This window comes from Elephas maximus, chromosome 21 (assembly GCF_024166365.1).
Source record: "Elephas maximus indicus isolate mEleMax1 chromosome 21, mEleMax1 primary haplotype, whole genome shotgun sequence".
Lineage (NCBI taxonomy): Eukaryota > Metazoa > Chordata > Mammalia > Proboscidea > Elephantidae > Elephas > Elephas maximus.
Window position 1 is genome coordinate 40,526,203 of NC_064839.1, and position 24,232 is coordinate 40,550,434.

Genomic DNA, 24,232 nt, shown 5'->3' on the forward strand with positions numbered 1-24,232 from the left:
CCACTAGAAATATAAAGTAAAGAGGTAAACATAAAAAGTCCGTTTGATAAGTTAATGTGAAATTCTAAAAAATATTTAATAAATCACAAAGGAGGTGAAAATGGAGAAACAAAGAAGCAAAACACAGGTGAATAAAACAAAACAGATAGTAAAATGATAGACCTAAATCCAACCAATATCAATAATGGTGAGATACTGAATGCTATCTCCCTAAGATCAGAAATAAGACAAAGATGTGAACCCTCACTACTTCTGTGTAATATTGGACTGGTCGGGAAGTGGAAGAAAGCAAGGAAAAAAAGAAAAGGACATAAAGATAAAAAAGGGAAAAGCAAAAGTATCTCTATTCACAGATGACATTGTTAATGTGGAAAATCCAACCCCAAAATCAAAAACCAAACCTGTTGCCATTGAATCAATTTCTGACAAAGCATTACTAAAATAAATTAGTGAATTTAGCAAGGTAGTAGGAAACAAGGTCAAGATACACAAATCAGTTTCATTTTTATGTATTAGTGGCAAAAAACTGGAAAATGTTAGAATAAAAAATCAAAATATGAATAAATGCAATAAAAGATACATAAGACTTCTGCACTAAAAATGACAAAACATTGCTGAGAGAAATTAAAGAGGAACTAAATAAATGGGGAGATATAGCAAGTTCCTGGATTGGAAACTCAGTATCGCTCGTGTAACCCAAATTGATTAATGCAATCTCAGCAGATTTTTTTGCGTAGAAATTGTCAAGCTTATTCCAAAATTCATATGGAAGTGCAAAGGCCCTAGAATAGCCAAAACAAACTTGAAAGGAAGAGCGAAGTTGTAACACTAACACATCCTGATTTCAAGATTTGTTATAAAACTATAGTAATCAAGACAGTGTGATACTGGAATAAAGATAGACAAGCAGATAAATCAAAGATCAATCAAAGAGAACAGAAAGTCCAGATAGAGACTCACATTTATGGACAACTGTTTTTCCACAAAAATCGAAAAGCAGCAGAGAAAGGATAGCCTTTTTAACAATAAAAAAATGAACTTCAATTCTTATACAAAAATTAACTCAAAATAGATGATAGACCTTAGTTAGGCAAAGATTTTGTAGATATGACTCCGAAAAGCACAGTTCATAAAAGCAAAAATTGATAAATTGGATTTCATCAAAATTTAACACTTCTGCTTTTCAAAAGACACCCAAAAAAAAAGAACCATAAACAGATAGTGAATGCCAGTTAATGATATATATGGTGAAGTATTTAGGGATAAAGTGTACTGATGCCTGAGATTTTCTTTTTCTTTTGTCATTTCTACGTTTTTATTGGAGCTGAATAGTCTTCCCCTCAGTCCATATGGCTTCTGGTACAGGCTGTGTGCCATCTTTCAGACCACAAGGCCCCATCACCAAGCCAGGAGAGATTAACATCCGTTCACTCCGGAACGTAATTCAGCATTAAGCTGCAGACACAGTGGGCTCTGTCGTCACTCTGGAACCTCTGTTTGCACACTTGGCCTTCACAGGACATTTCCCGGTGGAGGTCATCCCCTTGGACCCAGGGGGTACAGCCTCCGTTCTTCTTTTCTCCCTTCTAGATGCAGGTGAGTCTGCCATTGTCCCAGGTTGCCAAACTGTTGCATTTTCTGTTACCCAGGCCTTTGTTATCTTCTTGAAATTCTTCTCAATTCTTAAATTTAATAAGGTAGTTTCTTAGACTGCTCTATGTGTGGGTCATGAAAGAATCCCCATTTGCTCAATCACTTTCTGTGGCTTCAGCAACTTGGCTAACTTATGAGTAGCAAAATCAATACCAAAGGCCAGCATGTAGCCCTTGAAATTGTCCCTGCTCAGTAGGTTACAGGTGCTGCTGAGGTCAGAGGACACGGCAGGGTCTTGAGGCAAATGTGGGCTGGCAGTGTGATTTTCTTTTAAATACATAAAAAATTAAGGTGGGTTAAGGGATAGAAAGAGGCATGAATAGGTGGATAGGTGTATGATAAAACAAACATGTTAAAAATATTAGTTGTAGAATTTAGGTGGTAGGTATATAGGCACTAAGAGACCCCTTGTAGCACAGCAGTTAAAGCGCTTAGCTGCTAAGTGGAAGGTCAGTGGTTCAAACCCACCAGCTGCTCTGCAAGAGAAAGATGAGGCAGTCTGCTTCTGTAAAGATTTACAGCCTTGGAAATTCTATGGAGCAGTTCTACTCTATCCTACAGGGTCGCTATGAGTCAGAATCTACTCAACCGCAGTGGGTTTTTATATAAGCACTGAGAGTACAATCACTTCTATGAACTCGTAAATAAATGTAGGGAAAATTAGGTACAGGGCCTTGGAAGGTGCCCTGTGCAAGTGAGTGGTCCTGAAGATTAAGCTTTATTAGTTTCACAGGAAATCCACCTCTGCCTGTGGATCTGCCCAAAGTGAGAATAATTAATCTACAGGGGAGAATTTTCACTGTAACTCCTGCAGTTTAAGAGGACAGAGGAATTGAAAGACGAAAATAGCAGTACCTGATAAGCTGTAGAAAAGAATCACGTTAAATGCTCTCAACATGTGTTTATTCTGCATTTTTTTTTTAATTTATAGAAAAAACATGTTCTGGGCTAAAAAAAGAAACTAAGGATAAGTAAAAGATAAAAAAAAAAGAACAGAAATCAATCATTTTGCTTCCCAAAGGTGATTACTAGAATATAAGCTCCAAATCTTTTTTTTTTTTTTACTACTGCCTTCTCAGTAATTGGAACAGTGCCCAGTACACTTGCTATTGAATGATTTGAGATGAGTTCTAGGATAAAATACAACATACAGAAGTAGGCGTTAGTGTGTCCTAGGCAAAGGATATGTGTCTGTCAGTTTGTCGTACTGCGGGGGCTTGCGTGTTGCTGTGATGCTGGAAGCTATGCCACCGGTATTCAGATACCAGCAGGGTCAACCACGGAGGAGAGGTTTCAGCTGAGCTTCCAGACTAAGACAGACTAGGAAAAAGGACCCGGCAGTCTACTTCTGAAAAACATTAGCCAGTGATAAACTTATGAATAGCAGTAGAACATTGTCTGATATAGTGCTGGAAGATGAGCCCCCCAGGTTGGAAGGCACTCAAAAGATGACTGCGGAAGAGCTGCTTCCTCAAAGTAGAGTTGACCTTAATGACATGGATGGAGTAAAGCTTTCAGGACCTTCATCTGCTGATGTGGCATGACTCAAAATGAGAACAGCTGCAAACATCCATTAATAATTGGAACCTGGAATGTACAAAGTATGAATCTAGGAAAATTGGAAATAGTCAAAAATGACATGGAACTCATAAACATCTATATCCTAGGCATTAGAGAGCTGAAATGGACTGGTATTGGCCATTTTGAATCGGACAATCATATGGTCTACTATGCTGAGAATGACAACTCGAAGAGGAATGGTGTTGTATTCATCGTCAAAAAGAATGTTTCAAGATCTATCCTGAAGTATAACGCTGCCAGTGATAGGTTAATATCCATATGGCTACAAGGAAGACCAGCTAATACGACTGTTATTCAAATTTACACACCAACCACTAGGGTCAAAGATGAAGAAATAGAAGATTTTTATCAGCTGCTGCAGTCTGAAATTGATCGAACATGCAATCAAGATGCATTGATAATTACTGGGGATTGGAATGTGAAGGTTGGAAACAAAGAAGAAGGATCAGTAGTTGGAAAATATGGCCTTGGTGATAGAAACAATGCCAGAGATCGAATGATAGAATTTTGAAAGACCAACAACTTCTTCATTGCAAATACCTTCTTTCACCAACATGAATGGCAACTATACACATGGACCTCACCAGATGGAACACACAGAAATCAAATTGACTACATCTGTGGAAAGAGACAATGGAAAAGCTCAATATCATCAGTCAGAACAAGGCCAGGGGCTGACTGTGGAACAGACTATCAATTGCTCATATGCAAGTTCAAGCTGAAACTGAAGACAATCAGAGCAAGTCCACGAGAGCCAAAATATGACCTTGAGTATATCCCACCTGAATTTAGAGACCATCTGAAGAATAGATTTGACGCATTGAACACTGGTGATCTAAGACCAGACGAGTTGTGGAATGACATCAAGGACATCATCCATGAAGAAAGCAAGAGGTCACTGAAAAGACAGGAAAGAAAGAAAACACCAAGATGGATGTCAGGGGAGACTCTGAAACTTGCTCTTGAGCGTCAAGCAGCTAAAGCAAAAGGAAGAATTGATGAAGTAAAAGAACTGAAGAGAAGATTTCAAAGGGCTTCTCGAGAAGACAAAGTAAAGTATTATGATAACATGTGCAAAGAGCTGGAGATAGAAAACCAAAAGGGAAGAACACGCTCAGCGCTTCTCAAGCTGAAAGAACTGAAGAAAAAATTCAAGCCTCGAGTTGCAATAGTGAAGGATTCCATGGGGAAAATGTTAAACGATGCAGGAAGCATCAAAAGAAGATGGAAGGAATACGCAGTCATTATACCAAAAAGAATTAGTTGATATTCAACCATTTCAAGAGGTGGCATATGATCAGGAACCGAAGGTACCGAAGGAAGAAGTCCGAGCTGCTCTGAAGACATTGGCGAAAAACAAGGCTCCAGGAATTGACGGAATATCAATTGAGATGTTTCAACAAAGGGATGCAGCGCTGGAGGTGCTCACTTGTCTATGCCAAGAAATATGGAAGACAGCTTCCTGGCCAACTGACTGGAAGAGATCCATATTTATGCCTATTCCCAAGAAAGGCGATTCAACTGAACGTGGAAATTATAGAACATTACCATTAATATCACACGCAAGCAAAATTTTGCTGAAGGTCATTCAAAAACGGCTGCAGCAGTATATAGACAGGGAACTGCCAGAAATTCAGGCCAGTTTCAGAAGAGGGCATGGAACCAGAGATATCATTTGCTGATGTCAGATGGATCCTGGCTGGAGGCAGACAATACCAGAAGAATGTTTACCTGTGCTTTATTGACTATGCAAAAGCATTCGATTGTGTGGATCATAACAAACTATGGATAACGTCGCGAAGAATGGAAATTCCAGGATACTTAATTGTGCTCATGAGGAACCTTTCCATAGGTCAAGAGGGGGTTGTTCGGACAGAACAAGGGGATACTGATTGGTTTAAAGTCAGGAAAGGTGTGCATTAGGGTTGTATTCTTTCAACATAGCTATTTAATCCGTATGCTGAGCAAATAATCCGAGAAGCTGGACTATATGAAGAAGAATGGGGCATCAGGATTGGAGGAAGAATCATTAACAACCTGCGTTATGCAGATGACACAACCTTGCTTGCTCAAAGTGAAGAGGACTTGAAGCACTTACTAATGAAGATCAAAGGCCACAGCCTTCAGTATGGACTGCATCTCAACATAAAGAAAACAAAAATCCTCACAACTGGACCAGTGAGCAACGTCATGATAAATGGAGAAAAGATTGAAGTTGTCAAGGATTTCATTTTACTTGGATCCACAATCAACAGCCATGGAAGCAGCAGTCAGGAAATCAAAAGACGCATTGCATTGGGTAAATCTGCTGCAAAGGACCTCTTCAAAGTGTTGAAGAGCAAAGATGTCACCCTGAAGACTAAGCTGTGCCTGACCCAAGCCATGGTATTTTCAATCGCCTCGTATGCATGTGAAAGCTGGACAATGAATACGAAAGATCAAAGAAGAGTTGACCCCCTGCTTTGAATTGTGGTGTTGGCGAAGAATACCGAATATACCACGGACTGCCAAAAGCACGAACAAATCTGTGTTAGAAGAAGTACAACCAGAATGCTCCTTAGAGGCAAGGATGGTGAGACTGCGTCTTACGTACTTTGGACATGTTGTCAGGAGGGATCAGTCCCCGGAGAAGGACATCATGCTTGGCAAAGTAGAGGGTCAGCGGAAAAGAGGAAGACCCTCAATGAGGTGGATTGACACAGTGGCTGCAACAATGAGCTCAAGCATAACAACGATTGTAAGGATGGCGCAGGACCGGCCAGTGTTTCGTTCTGTTGTACATAGGGTCGCTATGAGTCGGAACCAACTCGACGGCACCTAACAACAACAACAACAACAACAGGCAAAGCATATATCATAACCAAAGGTGCAGGAAATTAAGAACAAATGGATCACATGCAGGGCACATGGCTCTGAGTCTGGTGGGGATTAAAAATGGGCAGCTCCTAAGCTAATACATAGTTTGTCCTACAGAGCACTAAAATAATCTTTAACAATCTACCAGCCTTTAAAATATAGAGAATTCACGGAAAAATCTAAATTTCCAGTTTGGGGTTGTTTTTTTTTTTTCCTGACAAAATGGAAAGCCCCGGAAACATCACATTCCTACATGATAAAAATAGGCTGGAGCTGAGCAGAGGCTGCCCTTAGCAAAGCTCATGTGTTCACTGAAGTCCTCTTCAGGCCCAACTCACTCATTTAGATTTCTTGTTAGACTTTATACACATTAGAGTTTGTAGTCTCTGGTAGAAGAACTCTGGGAACTCAGGCTGGAAAGTCGGGTTGGGATCTGAGATACAAGGCCTTGGGTATCCAAATGCGGGGGATGGTGTGCTTCATTCATTTGGCAAGAGGAAAATTAAACATTTGCAGCACAGTGTCTTAGTTTTTTAATGCTGCAATAACAAAAATACCACAAGTGGATGACTTTAATGAACAAATTAATTTTCTCACAGTTTAGGAGGCTGGAAGTCAAAGTTTAGGATACCAGTTCTAGGGGAAGGCACTTTGTCCACCATAGGGGAAAATTCTTGTCTCAGCTTCTCTTACTTGGTTCCTTGGTGAACTCCGAGTAGCATCAGTCTTTCCCCATTTGTACTTGCTTGGTTCTGTGCCTAATCTGCTCCTTTTATATCTCGAAAGTGATTGGTTTAAGACATACCCTACAATGGAATTTTCTCATTAACATAACAAAGAAAACTCTATTCCCAAATGGGATTATATCCACAGGTATAATCCATTGCTGTGGAGTTGAATCTGACTCATAACAACCCTACAAGACGGAGTAGAACTGCCCCATAAAGTTTCCCAGGAGCCCCTGGGAGATTCGAACTGCTGACCTTTTGGTTAGCAGCCGTAGCACTTAACCACTACGCCACCAGGGTTTCCTCCACAGGTATAGGGGTTAGGACTTGCAACACATGTTTTGAGGGGACACAATTCAACCCATAACACTCGGTTACTATTGTTGTGTAACAAACCAGCCCAAAACATAGTGGCCAAGGCAAAGAATCATTTATTTACTCATGATTTTGTGGATGGTTCCGTTGGACTAGCTCAGTTGAATGATTCTTCTGGTCTTGACCGGGCTCACTCATGTGACTGCAATTAGCTGCTGAGTCAGCTGCCAGGTTGGCTGGCCTAGTGTGACCTCAGCTGGAATGGCTTGTTCATGCCTGGGTAGGCTCCCAAGAGAGAGAATGGAAGCTTTTAAGGTCTCTTGAAGCATTGGCCCAGAACTGGCAACTGGTACTTTTTTTGCATTCTATTGGCCAAAGCAAGTCACAATGCCAGTCCTTATTCAAATGGGGGAGAAATAGACTCCACCTCTTGATGGGAGGAGCTGCAAAGTCACAGTGCTAAGAGGTGTGGATGTGGAGAGAGACATTTTTGCAAACCATCTACCACAGTTACCATCAGAGGTACATGTCTGGAAATATCACTTGGAATGGGATGTGCTGTGTATGACTAAATTTTTCTTCTGTTAGTATCAGAGAAGTGCTGCCTCCCAGGAACCTGAATAACTCGATGCAAAAGCAGATGAGAGAAATGTCTGACTCATGCCTCTCTCAGCTTCTTGTTCAAGGACTGCTGGTTTAGGTGTCAGTTCCCTCCTCATCAAAGGCAGATAGTTTCATTAAGATTTCTGTGAGTTCAACTGGACTAAACCAAAAGCAAAGAAGTTTCCTGAATACAACCAAATGCTTCAAAGGCCAGAGTAGTAGGGATGGGGGTTTGGGGACCATGGTTTCAGGGGACATCTAGGTCAATTGGCACAACAAAATGTATTAAGAAAATGTTCTGCATCCCACTTTGGCGAGAAGCGTCTGGGGTCTTAAATGCTAATAAGTGGCCATCTAAAAAAAAAAAAAAAATAAGTGGCCATCTAAGATGCATCAATTGACCTCAACCCACCTGGAACAAAGGAGAATGGAAAACACCAAAGACGTGTGGTAAAGATGAGCCCAAGAGACAGAAAGGGCCACATAAACCAGAGACTCCATCAGCCTGAGACCCGAAGAACTAGATGGTACCTGGCTACCACCGATCACTGCCCTAACAGGGAACACAACAGAGAATTCCTGATGGAGCAGGACAACAGTGGGATGCAGACCTCAATTCCTTATAAAAAGACCACAATGAATGGTCTGAGACTAGAGGGACCCTTGAGGTCATGGTCCCCAGACCCTTTGTTAGCCCAAGACTGGAACCATTCCAGAAGCCAACTCTTCAGACAGGGTTTGGACTGCACTGTAAGGTAGGTAATGATACTGGTGAGAAGTGAGCTTCTTGGCTCAAGTAGACAAATGAGACTATGTGGGCAACTCCTGTATGGAGGTGAGATGAGAAGGAAGAGGAGGACAGGAGCTTGTTGAATGGACACGGGGAATACAGGGAGGAGAGGAGGAATGTGCTGTCTCCTCAAGGGGGAGAGCAGCTAGGAGTACACAGCAAGGTGCGTATAACTTTTTATATGAGAGATTGACTTGATTTGTAAACTTTCACTTAAAGCACAATAAATAAATAAATAAATATTTCTGTGAATGAATGAACAGAAAGTTAGACAAAAGCAGGGGGCTGTGAGTCAAGTTGGAAATACAAAACCCATTGCCGTCGAGTTGATTCTGACTCATAGCAACCCTATAGGACAGAGTAGAACTGCCCCATAGAGTTTGCAAGGAACGCCTGGCAGATTCGAACTGCCAACCTTTTGGTTAGCAGCCGTAGCACTTAACCACTACACCACCAGGGTTTATGGAAACGCAACGAAGTCCCTAATGTGTAGAAACTGCATTCCCCCTCATCTGGCTGGTGCCTAAAATTCCACCATCTGTATTCATACCTTTAGAATATGAAGTTCCCCTCTCACTTGGCCAACCTTCAAAACACAATATCTGATGGTAGGGGTAAACTCACATCTTAGTGTGAGTGAGCTTTTATACTAGATTCTCTAATACCTGGAAGACTCTGGGCTGTAAGGGAGCCTGAAAGGGAAGAAGGAGACAAAGGAGAGTTTGAAGGAGACAGCACTAAATAAAACATTGGGGCCATCTCATCTATGCTGACAGCTAATACTTCAGGAAGTGCTGTTGAGTCCTTTCTTCTGCTTTGCAGTAGCGAAGGGAAATTTTCAATTAGAAGCTAGACTGTGATTTTGAGTTTTCACTTGTAAAGGCAGGGATGAGGGTGTCTGTTAAAATGTTTCCCAGTGGGCTACCTGTGAAAAGGCCTTGAAGATAAACAGGCCTTGGGCCAAAGACTTCTGTAAATAGTGAAGACATGCTTGGGGAACTGCCTCAAAAGGCTGAACACTTGTTTCTTTAGTTCCTCTCTCCAGGCAGCTCATCCTTCAATACTCAGTGTGTTCCACACTCAAGTCTATAATTCGAGAAGCTCTTACGTGTGTGCCCCAAGAGACATGCACAAGGATGTTTAAAGGAGCATGGTTCCTAAGAGCAAAGTACTGGAACAACCAAAATGTCCATCAACATTAGAATGGATATATAATGGACTACTCTTCAGCAGTGAAAATGAATGAACTGAAGCTACCACATCAACATGGATGAATTTCAAATCATAATGTTGAGCAAATGAAGCAAGTCATGGTAGAATATAGTATAATTATCATTTATATGAAGTTCCTATACATGGGAAACCAAAAAATATAGTGTGCATAGGTGGTAAAATTATAAGTGACATTTTGCCTTGAAAGTTAAGATAGTGTATACCTCTGGGAGGAATGTGAAAAGCAAGGGACTTGTGGGTAGTTTCCAAGTTAGTGGCAATGTTCTATTCCTTAACCAAGGGGTGGATGTGTGATGTTCTTTTATTATGATTTTTAAAAACTACATGTGTATTTTATATCCTGGTATAGTATAATAGGAAACCCTGGTGGCTTAATGGTTAAGTGCTAGGGCTGCTAACCAAAGCGTCGGCAGTTCAAATCCACCAGGCACTCCTTGGAAACTCTATGGGGCAGTTCTACTCTGTCCTATAGGGTAGCTATGAGTTGGAATCAAATCGACAGCACTGGGTTATTGTATGGTAGGAGCCCTGGTGGTGCAGTGGTTAGGAGCTATGGCTGCTAACCAAAAGGCTGGCCATTCAAATCCACCAACCGCTCCTTGGAAACCCTAAGGGTCAGTTTCACTCTGTCCTATAGGGTCGCTATGAGTCAAAATCCATTCATTGATAATAGGCTTTGGTGTGGTAGTATGATACATATCACAATAAATACAAGAAAAACATTTTGTCTTTGAATTCTGCAGCAACTTCAGTGGAAACACTTCTGTAATCCAGGGATGTTTCATATGAACGATTCCCTCTTCTTTCTGACACTTTGGAAACTCCGGGAGGTTTGGATCTACAGTGAGAGAGGGAGACACTCCCAGGAAGGGAGATGGTACAAGGAAGCTATGGAGAAGCAACTTACGGAAAGATAAAAGCTTGAGTCAAAGAAATTATCCCAAGAATGTCGAAAAAAGAGAGAGAGAGAGAAAGGGAGAGGGAAGGAAAGAGGAATGAAAGGAGGAAAGGAAGGAAGGAAACAGGCTGGAAAAAAGTAATCTGCCTTCCCAACTCACTTTGGACTAAGCAATCCCCTTAGAGCAGGGTTTCCCAACCCTTTCCCTACTAACATTGAGGGCCAGAAAATTCTTTGTTGTGGGGGGCTATCTTCCGCATTGGAGAATGTTCAGCAGCATTTCTGGCCTCTACCCAACAGACACATAAATCCCCCCTTCCACCCCATTGTAACAACCAAAAATGTCTTTAGACATCGCCAAGTGTTCCCTGGGGACAAAATCACTATTGGGTGTGGACCACCATCTTAGAGCTTGTAAAAAGGAAATCTTTCACGAATGTGAAGTAACATGTGTGGCTCTTGCTCTTTGGAGCTGGAATATGGAAAGACCAGAAAGAGCCCTGCCATCAACAGGGGGCTGCTCAGAGGGCTCATAGGCCTGGTAGCCACCAATGATCTCCTGCAACTGTGGAGGGCAGCCTTCACCCAGTGGCTCTTGGTACCCTTCTGATTCTGCCAGCTCACAGATCTTCCTAGAATCACAGCCTGGCATGGAAACAATAGGATGAGAGGTTTAAAAACCGGCTCTGGCACTCGCACATCTCTCTGGATGCTGATGGCTGGCATCAGAACTAGGAACTTTCAGTACTGGAAAAACTACAGAGCTTCCAATGACTCCACTGGCCGGCCCAGGCAGTGCCCACACTGGAAAACAAAGCTCCTGAGAAGCACTGATGGGAATTGCTCATCCATTGAAAGGAATCCCAACCCCAGCCAGTACCATCTGACCCAGCCTTCACATTCATCACCTTCAAATGGGATCTTCCCAGTGGTGATTTCCCAGAGAACGATTCCAAAGCTGAAGGAAAACCAGGAAACTAAATAACCATAACAAGTTTTCCTTTTTCTATGCCTATCTAACATTTCCAGAAAACTCAGTGAATTTTCTGATTATTACCCAATTTGTTCAATAGGGTTAAGTTGATCCTCGGAGGTGGAGTTAGATTTGAGCTTTCATGCCTCTTCATCTGTGTTAGAATCTGCATGAGAACATGAACATACCTGTATATTTCAGCTTTTATGTCGTGTTTATGATACACATTTTTCAGTCCCTGGGGTGAGAAGTATGCTAAAGAATTGACTCTCTGTGTTCTTTTTTCTTTAACTTTCCCACGGATGAAAGTCTGTGTTTTGCTCAGCTCAGATCCTGCAAGCTAGATATAGAGAGGTGACTTAGATACACGAAGATATTGGGGGCGGTGGGGGGGGGCAGGGGAAGGGCAGGGGGTTGGTGCCACACATGATTATCAGGGAATGGTCTTTTACCTTAGCAATTTATTCCCAGTGGGGTCTTTTGTCTGTGTAGCTGCTCTGCTGACTGATATTATGTGATCAACTTACTGTAGTGCAATGACCAAGAGACGCACAAAGGGATTTCTGAATGAGAATGATGGCTGTTATATGAATGAGCCAAAGAGGCTGTATATCAGCCACAGGTTGGTTATTTCTTCACAAAAGGCTGAGCCTCTTAGCCCAAAAAGCCTGCCAGCACTAAACTCAAATTTTTATACATCCAATTGTTTTAAAAATAGCCTAAATAAGCAGATTTTTAGCCATTTAGAGCCTGCCTGTTTTGTACACCCTGTAAAGATGCACCCAATACTTGCTAGCCATAGGTAAGATAAACTCTGCAGTTACAAAGACCCCAAGCCACTGCCCTTCAGAGCTCTCTGACTCAGAGACTCCACCTTGGTGCTGAGGAATGCTTCGCTTCCCCTCTCCCCTGGCGGTTCCATTGCCCTCTTCTCCTGTGCCACTTGCCTTCAGAGGGTCTCTTGCTGGGGCACACCGAACCCTCCCCATATTCAGCAACTGTCAGTGCACCAGCCCCAGTAAATACCTTGTACAGTACTGCCATTTCATAGTCATATCTTTTTCCTTGATCAGCCCTCAGATCCTCCAGACTAAATGGCAGTGATTACTTGAGCTAGTGGTTTAAGCACTTGTAAGACTTGGTAAGTCACAGTTGTTGCTAGTATTATTATGTTAGACCAGAAGTTTTCTCGGTAGGACTTAACTCCACTTAGTGAGAGTGGGGAGGGTACACGGCAGCACCACATGGTTTACTTTCTCTCAGAAGCAGATGCAAAAATGACGTGGGGCATTCACTCAGTCCTATCTGATCCTATAGGGTAGCCAGCTTGTTTCTTTGGATTTTATGTGACAACTGCGAATTATCCCTACTGACCTATTATTTGCTCTAATAATGCGTGGACAATGCAATGTTCTAAAAGGAGGCATAGCACCATTAGTGGGAATGTATGTTATAATTGAGGAGCCCTGGTGATGCAGTGGTTAAATGCTTGGCTGCTAACCAGAAGGTCAGTGGTTCGAACCCACCAGCCACTCTGTGGGAGAAAGATGTGGCAGTCTGCTTCTGTAAAAATTACAGCCTTGAAAACCCTTTGGGGCAGTTCTACTCTGTCCTATAGGGCCACTATGAGTTGGAATTGACTCAGTGGCAACGTTTGCTTGTTTTTTAATGTTATCCTTGCTCCACGCACATCTGTCATTAGTGCCATCAATGTGTAGAGAGCTGCCAGCCCCCAACTCAGCCAGATACCCAAATCTAGGGGCAAGGTCAGGAAAAGGATAAGACTTAGGTGGCTCTCCCCCCTTGCTTGCTTCTTTTCTTCCATTCATTCATTTACATGTTTATTGAACATTGCATCTTCGACAGCTAGCACTGTGCTAGATACCAGGGATAAAAGATTGAAGTTACATGATAGTCAGGTGGGATGAGAGGCATGCTAGTGGTGGAGACAGATGTAGTGTAGGGAGCACCTACATCACTATTAAGAGTCCCCGGGTGGTACGTAACAGGTAATGCACTCAACCACTAACTGAAAGGTAGAAGGTTCAAATCCACCCAGATGTCCCTTGGAAGAATGACTTCGCAGTCTACTTCCAAAAAATCAGCCATTGAAAACTCTAGAGAGCACAGTTCTATTCTGACACACATGGAATTGCCATGAGTTGGAGTCAACTCAGTGCCAACTGGTCATATCACTATTGGCAAAGGAGAAAGTCATCCAAAAGGCAGAAAAGACCTGCCTTCTGTTATCTGAGGGCTGTCCCTGACACTCATAATGCTGGAAGAAAGAAAACCAGCTATGGGTGACAAAATATTCTTTCAGCATTTGGGAGTTATGGATATAGAGTTAACAAAACCATTTCCTCTTCTGTATGAAAATCTGACAGTTAACTGTTTAGCTATGTTCCATGCAAACATGATAAAGGCAGACTGTCACCTAAGTAACAATGCTGATGATAAAAATGACCCCTGAGTGGCAAATTGCTTCTGGATGGGAGAGGGTTTGGGGACCTATTCCAAATGCCTGATAGGGACTCTGTGCTTTGCAGTGACTCTTGTAACTGGCATGTCTGTCCCTTGCGGGGATGCTGGAAGCTATGCCTCTAGAGTTGTTAAAATAGGTATTGACTCCTGTGGGTCATGAGGCTTCCAGGCCAGGATGTCCCTGCACCCATGTGATAGGAGTCTTTTTCTCTTGCACCTGGGGAGAGGGCAAAGAGAATATCTCCTGGATGACTGTGTAGACAGCCATGAGGACTCCCACTGGAGAGAAGGGTTTGAGGACTACCCTGCTGGCAAGCTGTGCTTCCTTCTAAGTGACTCTGACTGCCAGACGTGGCCTATGGAGTCTGAATGGTTAAGTGGACCTAAGGAGATCCCCTGGTGGGTATTGCAGGGACAGAGAAGTGATGTCCAGGCATCTAAGAGATGCTAAGTGGACAGCAAGGGAAGGTGGGCATCGGAACGGGAGGCCAGGATTGAGTCTGTCCTGTGGTGTGACTCCGCCCCCATGTGGGCAGGGGAAGAGTTGCACTCAGGTCTAAAATTAAGGCAGAGAAACAAGCAGGCAGAGGCTTTCTGGGACACCTACGTCCCTCTCCCTGCCCAAACAGTCACATAGTCTTGGCTCAAGGGACCCCTGGGAGGCCTCGCTCACCTTCACGTGGTAGCCCTCCATGACCAGCTCGTGCCGCTGATGTTCCTGTGGAGTTCAGGTTCTTCAGAATGGTGCAGCCTGATACAACCAAAGGCAGAGAGCATTAATGACCTTTGTGCAGATACTCTTAGGGGGCTTCACAGTCACTACCGGGATAACAAGGCTAGCCAGTACTGTGCCTTCCTCATGGATAGCTATCCATGGATAGATAGGAAAAGTGGCGTGCGGGGGCAAGATTTGACGATTATGTGCAGTGAGTATTCAACAGAGCTAAGATGCAACCCAAAGTGTCCATCTTACAAGCGAGTGACAATCTTTGTGGAGTATGTGTGATTTGGTCCCCAAGGGTCACTTCGGGTAGGGCAGGATGTCTCTGTGTTGGGCTGTCTGGAAAATGCTGGGCAGACCAAAGTGCTCAGAGGCACAGCTAGACGGTTGGACCATGCCTAGGACACTTCTGGTTAAAATAGAATGTGAACCTGGGGTTCCCACCAATTTACAGCCAAGTACTTTGGATTAATGGAGCCCCTGGGGCCTGATTTGTTGTCATAGAGTGTGCCTCAGGTCAAGTTCTCCCAGAAGTAGACCATGAGCCAAGGATTTGTACACAAGTGATTTATTAAGAAAGTGCTCTCAGGAAAAACCATGAGGGAGTAGAGGAAGCAGGATAGGGAAGACAAAGCCAAGCAAGGTGTGATTTCTGGGGAAGTTCCAGCCTCAGCCTGATCCCACGGGAACTCTGGAGCATAATTACACCTCAGGGTTTTCCTCCTCGAGGCAAAGGAGCTAGACTTTTGTACTCACAACAGTCAGTCAATGGCTATGGCTGTGGACTGCATGGGGGAGGAGAAAGATCATTCCTGGGCACTTGAAGCTCTCTTTTTAAGGGTGAGGGGGCTCCAGTGCCCATGGATAATCATCTGGAGATGGCAGCTGTGAGCTGTTATCAGCAAACCATGCAGAGTGGGGCATGGGTATGGAAAGCTATACCCAGGGTCAGAGGCCACCTGGATGGGCACCAACAACATCCCCTACAGCTTCCAGAATTACTTCTTCATAAAACCCAGTAGTTAGGTGCAGTCAGGTAGAAATAAATGTTACAATGTCAAATAAACAGCTAAGGCAGTGTTTCTAAAGTATGGGATGCCACGTTATGCAAGGTTACACAATGAGAAAATTACTCTCCTTTCAATTTATTTCCAATATTTCTGATTACATCACAGAGAAAGTCTCCGTTTAGCTTGGGTGTCTTTAACAACTCTCTAAATCTTCAAATATCCCCTTTGTACGAAAAGAATGTGGGTTGCAGCATCACCCAGCCAGAATTTAATAATGTTTTGTTTTCATTTGTGGTTACCTATTTGTGGCAAAAGAAGCTCAGTGGCGCAGCTGCTAACCGAAAGGTCGGTGATTTGAGCCCACCAGCCACTTTGCTGGAGAAAAGACCTGGCGATCTGCTCCTGTAAAGATTACAGACTTGAAAACCCTATGGGCCAGTTCAACTGTGTTCTATAGGGTCACTATGAGTTGGAATCAACTCAACGGCACACAACAACAACAAATTTGTGGCAAGTGATACATGATTTTCAATTTATGGCAGTAATAGAAAGTATCCTTTTCCTTCAATTTATTAAGATAAAAAATATGAGTCAATTTAAAGAAAAACACTAAGTAAATAATACTGTTGATATTGTGGATATGGTAAGAAAGTGGCCTGTGAGTGAGTGATCTTTGGGGACCTTTGGATCAAAGGAACCATAAGATTCTGCATGTGAGAGTAGGTACGGTTGACAAAATCCAGGACACGCAGTTAAATTTGAATTTCAGATAAACAATGAAAAAATTTTTTAAGTATGTCCAAAAATTGCATGGGACATACTTGTACTAAAAATTATTTATCTGAAATTCCAAAACAAAAACAAATCCATTCGCGTTGAGTCAATTCTGACTCCTATCGACCCTGTAGGACAGAGTAGAACTGCTCCATAGGGTTTCCAAGGAGCAGCTGGTGGATTTGAACTGCTGACATTTTGGTTAGCAGCCAAGCTCTTAACCACCACGCCACCAAGGCTCCATCTGAAATTCAGTATACCTGAAATTTAGTATAAGTATGTTCCATGCAATATTTGGGACATACTTATACTAAAAATTATCCACTGTTTTTCTGAATTTCAACTGGGTATCTTATATTTTTATTTGCTAAATCTGGTAACTCTAAGAGTAGAGCCTATCCAACTCCATGAGAGCGGCGCAGCCGGTGGGAGAAGTCCCTGGGAGGCAGTGACTGGTCTTGGAGCGGGGAGAGCAGCGTCCCAGCCGGGGAGCCGTCCCGCCAGGATTTTGGTGGGGAGCGGGCGTGGCGCGAGCGCGGGGACCAGCTACATCCCCCTGAATTGACCCCGGGGGGGGGGCCCAGCCGTTCGCGCCAGCGGCGCCCAGCCGGTTCGCGAAAGCGATGTGGCGTGCCACAGGGAGAAGTCCCCAGGAGGCAGTGACTGGTCTTGGAGCGGGGAGAGCAGCATCCCAGCCGGGGAGCCGTCCCGCTGGGATTTTGGCGGGCGCGGGGGGGCGTGAGCGCGGGGTGCAGCTACATCCCCCTGAATTGACCCCAGGGCGGTCCCAACCGGTTCGCGCGGGCCCAGCCGGTTCGCGCAGGCGGCGTGGCGGCGCAGCTGGTGGAAGAAGTCCCCAGGAGGCAGTGGCTGGTCTTGGAGCGGGGAGAGTGGCGTCCCAGCCGGGATGCACAGTCACGGCTCAGGCACAGGGAGGTGCTCTGCTCTCCTGAGCTGACCCCGGGAGGGGGGGAGCCCACCCGGCTCGCGGGAGCGGCGCACGACGCGGCTGGTGGGACGGGGAGTCCCCGGGAGGCAGTGACTGATTTTGGAGTCGGGAGTGCACCATCCCAGTAGGGGAGCCTTAACCTTGGGGGTGGGGCTGACAGCCGAGGATCTGACCGTGACGCCAGCGGGCCAGACCCCCCGGGGGGCAATCTCCACACAGCCAGTACATATAGGCGATGCGCCCCACGGAAATCTCAGATTTAAGAGTCATTCCAAGTAAGACAAACAACTCTGGCTATATTCTGAGGTGCTACACTCCTAGCTCTCTGATCCCGCCCCCACCCTCCCCAGGCGGCTCCATTAACATCCGAATAGCCTGAGCCAGAGGGAGAACTCTGATAGGGATCTGACTGCATTTTTTTTTTTTAGCGGATTTTCTGGAAAAACTAGTTTCCCAGTGATAACTCGGAGACAGCAGTCCATATCAAACCACATAAAGAAGCAGACCATGACAGCTTCTCCAACCCCCCAAAGAAAAGAATCAAAATCTTTCCCAAATGAAGATACAATCCTGGAATTATCAGATACAGAATATAAAAAACTAATTTACAGAATGCTTAAAGACATCACAAATGAAATTAGGCTAACTGCAGAAAAAGCCAAGGAACACACTGATAAAACTGTTGAAGAACTCAAAAAGATTATTCAAGAACATAGTGGAAAAATTAATAAGTTGCAAGAATCCATAGAGAGACAACATGTAGATATCCAAAAGATTAACAATAAAATTACAGAATTAGACAACGCAATAGGAAGTCAGAGGAGCAGACTCGAGCAATTAGATGCAGACTGGGACATCTGGAGGACCAGGGAATCAACACCAACATAGCTGAAAAAAAAATCAGATAAAAGAATTTAAAAAAATGAAGAAACCCTAAGAATCATGTGGGACTCTTTCAAGAAGGATAACTTGCGAGTGATTGGAGTCCCAGAACAGGGAGGGGGGACAGAAAACACAGAGAAAATAGTTGAGGAACTCCTGACACAAAACTTCCCTGACATCATGAAAGACGAAAGGATATCTATCCAAGATGCTCATCGAACCCCATTTAAGATTGATCCAAAAAGAAAAACACCAAAACATATTATCATCAAACTTGCAAAAACCAAAGATAAACAGAAAAGTTTAAAAGCAGCCAGGGAGAAAAGAAAGGTTTCCTTCAAGGGAGGATCAATAAGAATAAGTTCAGACTACTCAGCAGAAACCATGCAGGCAAGAAGGGAATGGGACAATGTATACAGAGCACTGAAGGAAAAAAACTGCCAGCCAAGGATCATATATCCAGCAAAACTCTCTCTGAAATATGAAGGCGAAATTAAGATATTTACAGATAAACACAGGTTTAGAGAATTTGCAAAAACCAAACCAAGGCTACAAGAAATGCTAAAGGAGATTGTTTGGACAGATGACCAATGATATCAGGTACCAGCACAATACAAGGTCACAAAACAGAACGTCCTGATATCAACTCAAATAGGGAAAGCACAAAAACAAACAAATTAAGATTAATTCTAATAAATAAATAAATAAAATAATACACATAACAGGGAATCATGGAAGTCAATAGGTAAAAGATCACAATAATCAAAAAGAGGGACTAAATACAGGAGGCATTGAACTGCCAGATGGAGAGTGATACAAGGCGATATAGAACAATACAAGTTAGGTTTTTACTTAGAAAAATAGGGGTAAATAATAAGGTAACCACAAAAAGGAATATCAACTCCATAACTCAAGAAAAAAGCCAAGAAAAACGTAACGACTCAACTAACATAAAGTTAAACATTATGAAAATGAGGATCTCACAATCTACTAAGAAAAACGTCTCAGCACAAAAAAGTATGTGGAAAAATGAAATGGCCAACAACACACATGAAAAGGCATCAAAATGACAGCACTAAAAACTTATTTATCTATAATTACCCTGAATGTAAATGGACTAAATGCACCAATAAAGAGACAGAGAGTCACGGACTGGATAAAGAAACACGATCCATCTATATGCTGCCTACAAGAGACACACCTTAGACTTAGAGACACAAACAAACTAAAACTCAAAGGATGGAAAAAAATATATCAAGCAAACAATAAGCAAAAAAGAAGAGGAGTAGCAATATTAATTTCTGACAAAATAGACTTTAGACTTAAATCCACCACAAAGGATAAAGACGGACACTATATAATGATAAAAGGAACAATTGATCAGGAAGACATAACCATATCAAATATTTATGCACCCAATGACAGGGCTGCAAGATACATAAATCAAATTTTAACAGAATTGAAAAGTGAGATAGACACCTCCACATTTATAGTAGGAGACTTCAACACACCACTTTTGGAGAAGGACAGGACATCCAGTAAGAAGCTCAATAGAGACACGGAAGACCTACTTACAACAATCAACCAACTTGACCTCATTGACTTATACAGAACTCTCCACCCAACTGCTGCAAAGTATACTTTTTTTTCTAGCGCACATGGAACATTCTCTAGAATAGACCACATATTAGGTCATAAAACAAACCTTTGCAGAGTCCAAAACATCGAAATATTACAAAGCATCTTCTCAGACCACAAGGCAATAAAACTAGAAATCAATAACAGAAAAACGAGGGAAAAGAAATCAAATACTTGGAAAATGAACAATACCCTCCTGAAAAAAGACTGGGTTATAGAAGACATCAAGGAGGGAATAAGGAAATTCATAGAATGCAACGACAATGAAAATACTTCCTATCAAAACCTCTGGGACACAGCAAAAGCAGTGCTCAGAGGCCAAATTATATCGATAAATGCACACATACAAAAAGAAGAAAGAGCCAAAAGCAGAGAACTGTCCCTACAACTTGAACGAATAGAAAGTGAGCAACAAAAGAATCCATCAGGCACCAGAAGAAAACAAATAATAAAAATTAGAGCTGAACTAAATGAATTAGAGAACAGAAAAACAATTGAAAGAATTAACAAAGCCAAAAGCTGGTTCTTTGAAAAAATTAACAAAATTGATAAACCATTGGCTAGACTGACTAAAGAAATACAGGAAAGGAAACAAATAACCCGAATAAGAAACGAGAAGGACCACATCACAACAGAACCAAATGAAATTAAAAGAATCATTTCAGATTATTATGAAAAATTGTACTCTAACAAATTTGAAAACCTAGAAGAAATGGATGAATTCTTGGAAAAACACTACCTACCTAAACTAACACATTCAGAAGTAGAACAACTAAATAGACCCATAACAAAAAAAGAGATTGAAACGGTAATCAAAAAACTCCCAACAAAAAAAAGCCCTGGCCCGGACGGCTTCCCTGCAGAGTTCTACCAAACTTTCAGAGAAGAGTTAACCCCACTACTACTGAAGGTATTTCAAAGCATAGAAAATGACGGAATACTACCCAACTCATTCTATGAAGCCACCATCTCCCTGATACCAAAACCAGGTAAAGACATTACAAAAAAAGAAAATTATAGACCTATATCCCTCATGAACATTGATGCAAAAATCCTCAACAAAATTCTAGCCAATAGAATACAACAACATATCAAAAAAGTAATTCACCACAATCAAGTGGGATTTATACCAGGTATGCAAGGCTGGTTTAATATCAGAAAAACCATTAATGTAATCCATCACATAAATAAAACAAAAGACAAAAACCACATGATCTTATCAATAGATGCAGAAAAGGCATTTGACAAAGTTCAACACCCATTTATGATAAAAACTCTCACCAAAATAGGAATTGAAGGAAAATTCCTCAACATAATAAAGGGCATCTATGCCAACAGCCAATATCACTCTAAATGGAGAGAACCTGAAAGCATTTCCCTTGAGAACGGGAACCAGACAAGGATGCCCTTTATCACCGCTCTTATTCAACATCGTACTAGAAGTCCTAGCCAGGGCAATTAGGCTAGACAAAGAAATAAAAGGTATCTGGATTGGCAAGGAGGAAGTAAAATTATCTCTATTTGCAGATGACATGATCTTATACACAGCAAACCCTAAGGAATCCTCCAGAAAACTACTGAAACTAATAGAAGAGTTTGGCAGAGTCTCAGGTTATAAAATAAACATACAAAAATCACTTGGATTCCTCTACATCAACAAAAAGAACACCGAAGAGGAAATAACCAAATCAATACCATTCACAGTAGCCCCCAAGAAGATAAGATACTTAGGAATAAATCTTACCAAGGATGTGAAAGACCTATACAAAGAAAACTACAAAGCTCTACTACAAGAAATTCAAAAGGACATACTTAAGTGGAAAAACATACCCTGCTCATGGATAGGAAGACTTAACATAGTAAAAATGTCTATTCTACCAAAAGCCATCTATACATTTAACGCACTTCCGATCCAAATTCCAATGTCATATTTTAAGGGGATAGAGAAACAAATCACCAATTTCATATGGAAGGGAAAGAAGCCCCGGATAAGCAAAGCACTACTGAAAAAGAAGAAGAAAGTGGGAGGCCTCACTTTACCTGACTTCAGAACCTATTACACAGCCACAGTAGTCAAAACAGCCTGGTGCTGGTACAACAACAGGCACATAGACCAATGGAACAGAATTGAGAACCCAGACATAGATCCATCCACGTATGAGCAGCTGATATTTGACAAAGGACCAGTGTCAATTAATTGGGGAAAAGATAGTCTTTTTAACAAATGGTGCTGGCATAACTGGATATCCATTTGCAAAAAAATGAAACAGGACCCATACCTCACACCATGCACAAAAACTAACTCCAAGTGGATCAAAGACCTAAACATAAAGACTAAAACAATAAAGATCATGGAAGAAAAAATTGGGACAACCCTAGGAGCCCTAATACAAGGTATAAACAGAATACAAAACATTACCAAAAATGATGAAGAGAAACCCGATAACTGGGAGCTCCTAAAAATCAAACACCTATGCTCATCTAAAGACTTCACCAAAAGAGTAAAAAGACCACCTACAGACTGGGAAAGAATTTTCAGCTATGACATCTCCGACCAGCGCCTGATCTCTAAAATCTACATGATTCTGTCAAAACTCAACCACAAAAAGACAAACAACCCAATCAAGAAGTGGGCAAAGGATATGAACACACATTTCACTAAAGAAGATATTCAGGCAGCCAACAGATACATGAGAAAATGCTCTCGATCATTAGCCATTAGAGAAATGCAAATTAAAACTACGATGAGATTTCATCTCACACCAGCAAGGCTGGCATTAATCCAAAAAACACAAAATAATAAATGTTGGAGAGGCTGCGGAGAGATTGGAACTCTCATACACTGCTGGTGGGAATGTAAAATGGTACAACCACTTTGGAAATCTATCTGGCGTTATCTTAAACAGTTAGAAATACAACTACCATACAACCCAGAAATCCCACTCCTGGGAATATACCCTAGAGATACAAGAGCCTTCATACAAACAGATATATGCACACCCATGTTTATTGCAGCTCTGTTTACAATAGCAAAAAGTTGGAAGCAACCAAGGTGTCCATCAACGGATGAATGGGTAAATAAATTGTGGTATATTCACACAATGGAATACTATGCATCGATAAAGAACAGTGACGAATCTCTGAAACATTTCATAACATGGAGGAACCTGGAAGGCATTATGCTGAGCGAAATTAGTCAGGGGCAAAAGGACAAATATTGTATAAGACCACTATTATAAAATCTTGAGAAATAGTAAACCTGAGAAGAACACATACTTGTGTGGTTATGAGGGGGGGAGGGAGGGAGGGGGGGAGAGGGTTTTTTATTGATTAATCAGTAGATAAGAACTGCTTTAGGTGAAGGGAAAGACAACACTCAATACATGGAAGGTCAGCTCAATTGGACTGGACCAAAAGCAAAGAAGTTTCCGGGATAAAATGAATGCTTCAAAGGTCAGCGGAGCAAGCGCGGGGGTCTGGGGAACATGGTTTGCGGGGACTTCTAAGTCAATTGGCAAAATAATTCTATTATGAAATCATTCTGCATCCCACTTTGAAATGTGGCGTCTGGGGTCTTAAATACTAACAAGCGGCCATCTAAGATGCAGCAATTGGTCTCAACCCACCTGGAGCAAAGGAAAATGAAGAACACCAAGGCCACACGACAACTAAGAGCCCAAGAGACAGAAAGGGCCACATGAACCAGAGACTTACATCATCCTGAGACCAGAAGAACTAGTTGGTGCCCGGCCACAATCGATGACTGCCCTGACAGGGAGCACAGCAGAGGACCCCTGAGGGAGCAGGAGATCAGTGGGATGCAGACCCCAAATTCTCATAAAAAGACCAAACTTAATGGTCTGACTGAGACTAGAGGAATCCCGGCGGCCACGGTCCCCAGACCTTCTGTTGGCACAGGACAGGAACCATCCCCGAAGACAACTCATCAGACATGAAAGGGACTGGTCAGCGGGTGGGAGAGAGTCACTGATGAAGAGTGAGCTAATTATATCAGGTGTACACTTGAGATTGTGTTGGCAACCCTTGTCTGGAGGGGGGATGGGAAGAGAGAGGGAAGCCGGTAAAATTGTCACGAAAGGAGAGACTGAAAGGGCTGACTCAAGAGGGGGAGAGCAAGTGGGAG

General features: G+C 42.4%; 1 protein-coding gene across 1 annotated transcript; it reads right to left on the minus strand.

Annotated features, from left to right (window-relative positions):
• Positions 1–1,427: 1,427 nt before the first annotated feature.
• Positions 1,428–14,808, minus strand: MLKL (mixed lineage kinase domain like pseudokinase). The gene is given in 5 exon segments (XM_049863766.1): positions 1,428–1,747; positions 1,750–1,920; positions 11,162–11,302; positions 11,715–11,796; positions 14,788–14,808. Coding segments are annotated over 5 exon segments (735 nt in total).
• Between the last annotated feature and the right edge of the window lie 9,424 nt (positions 14,809–24,232).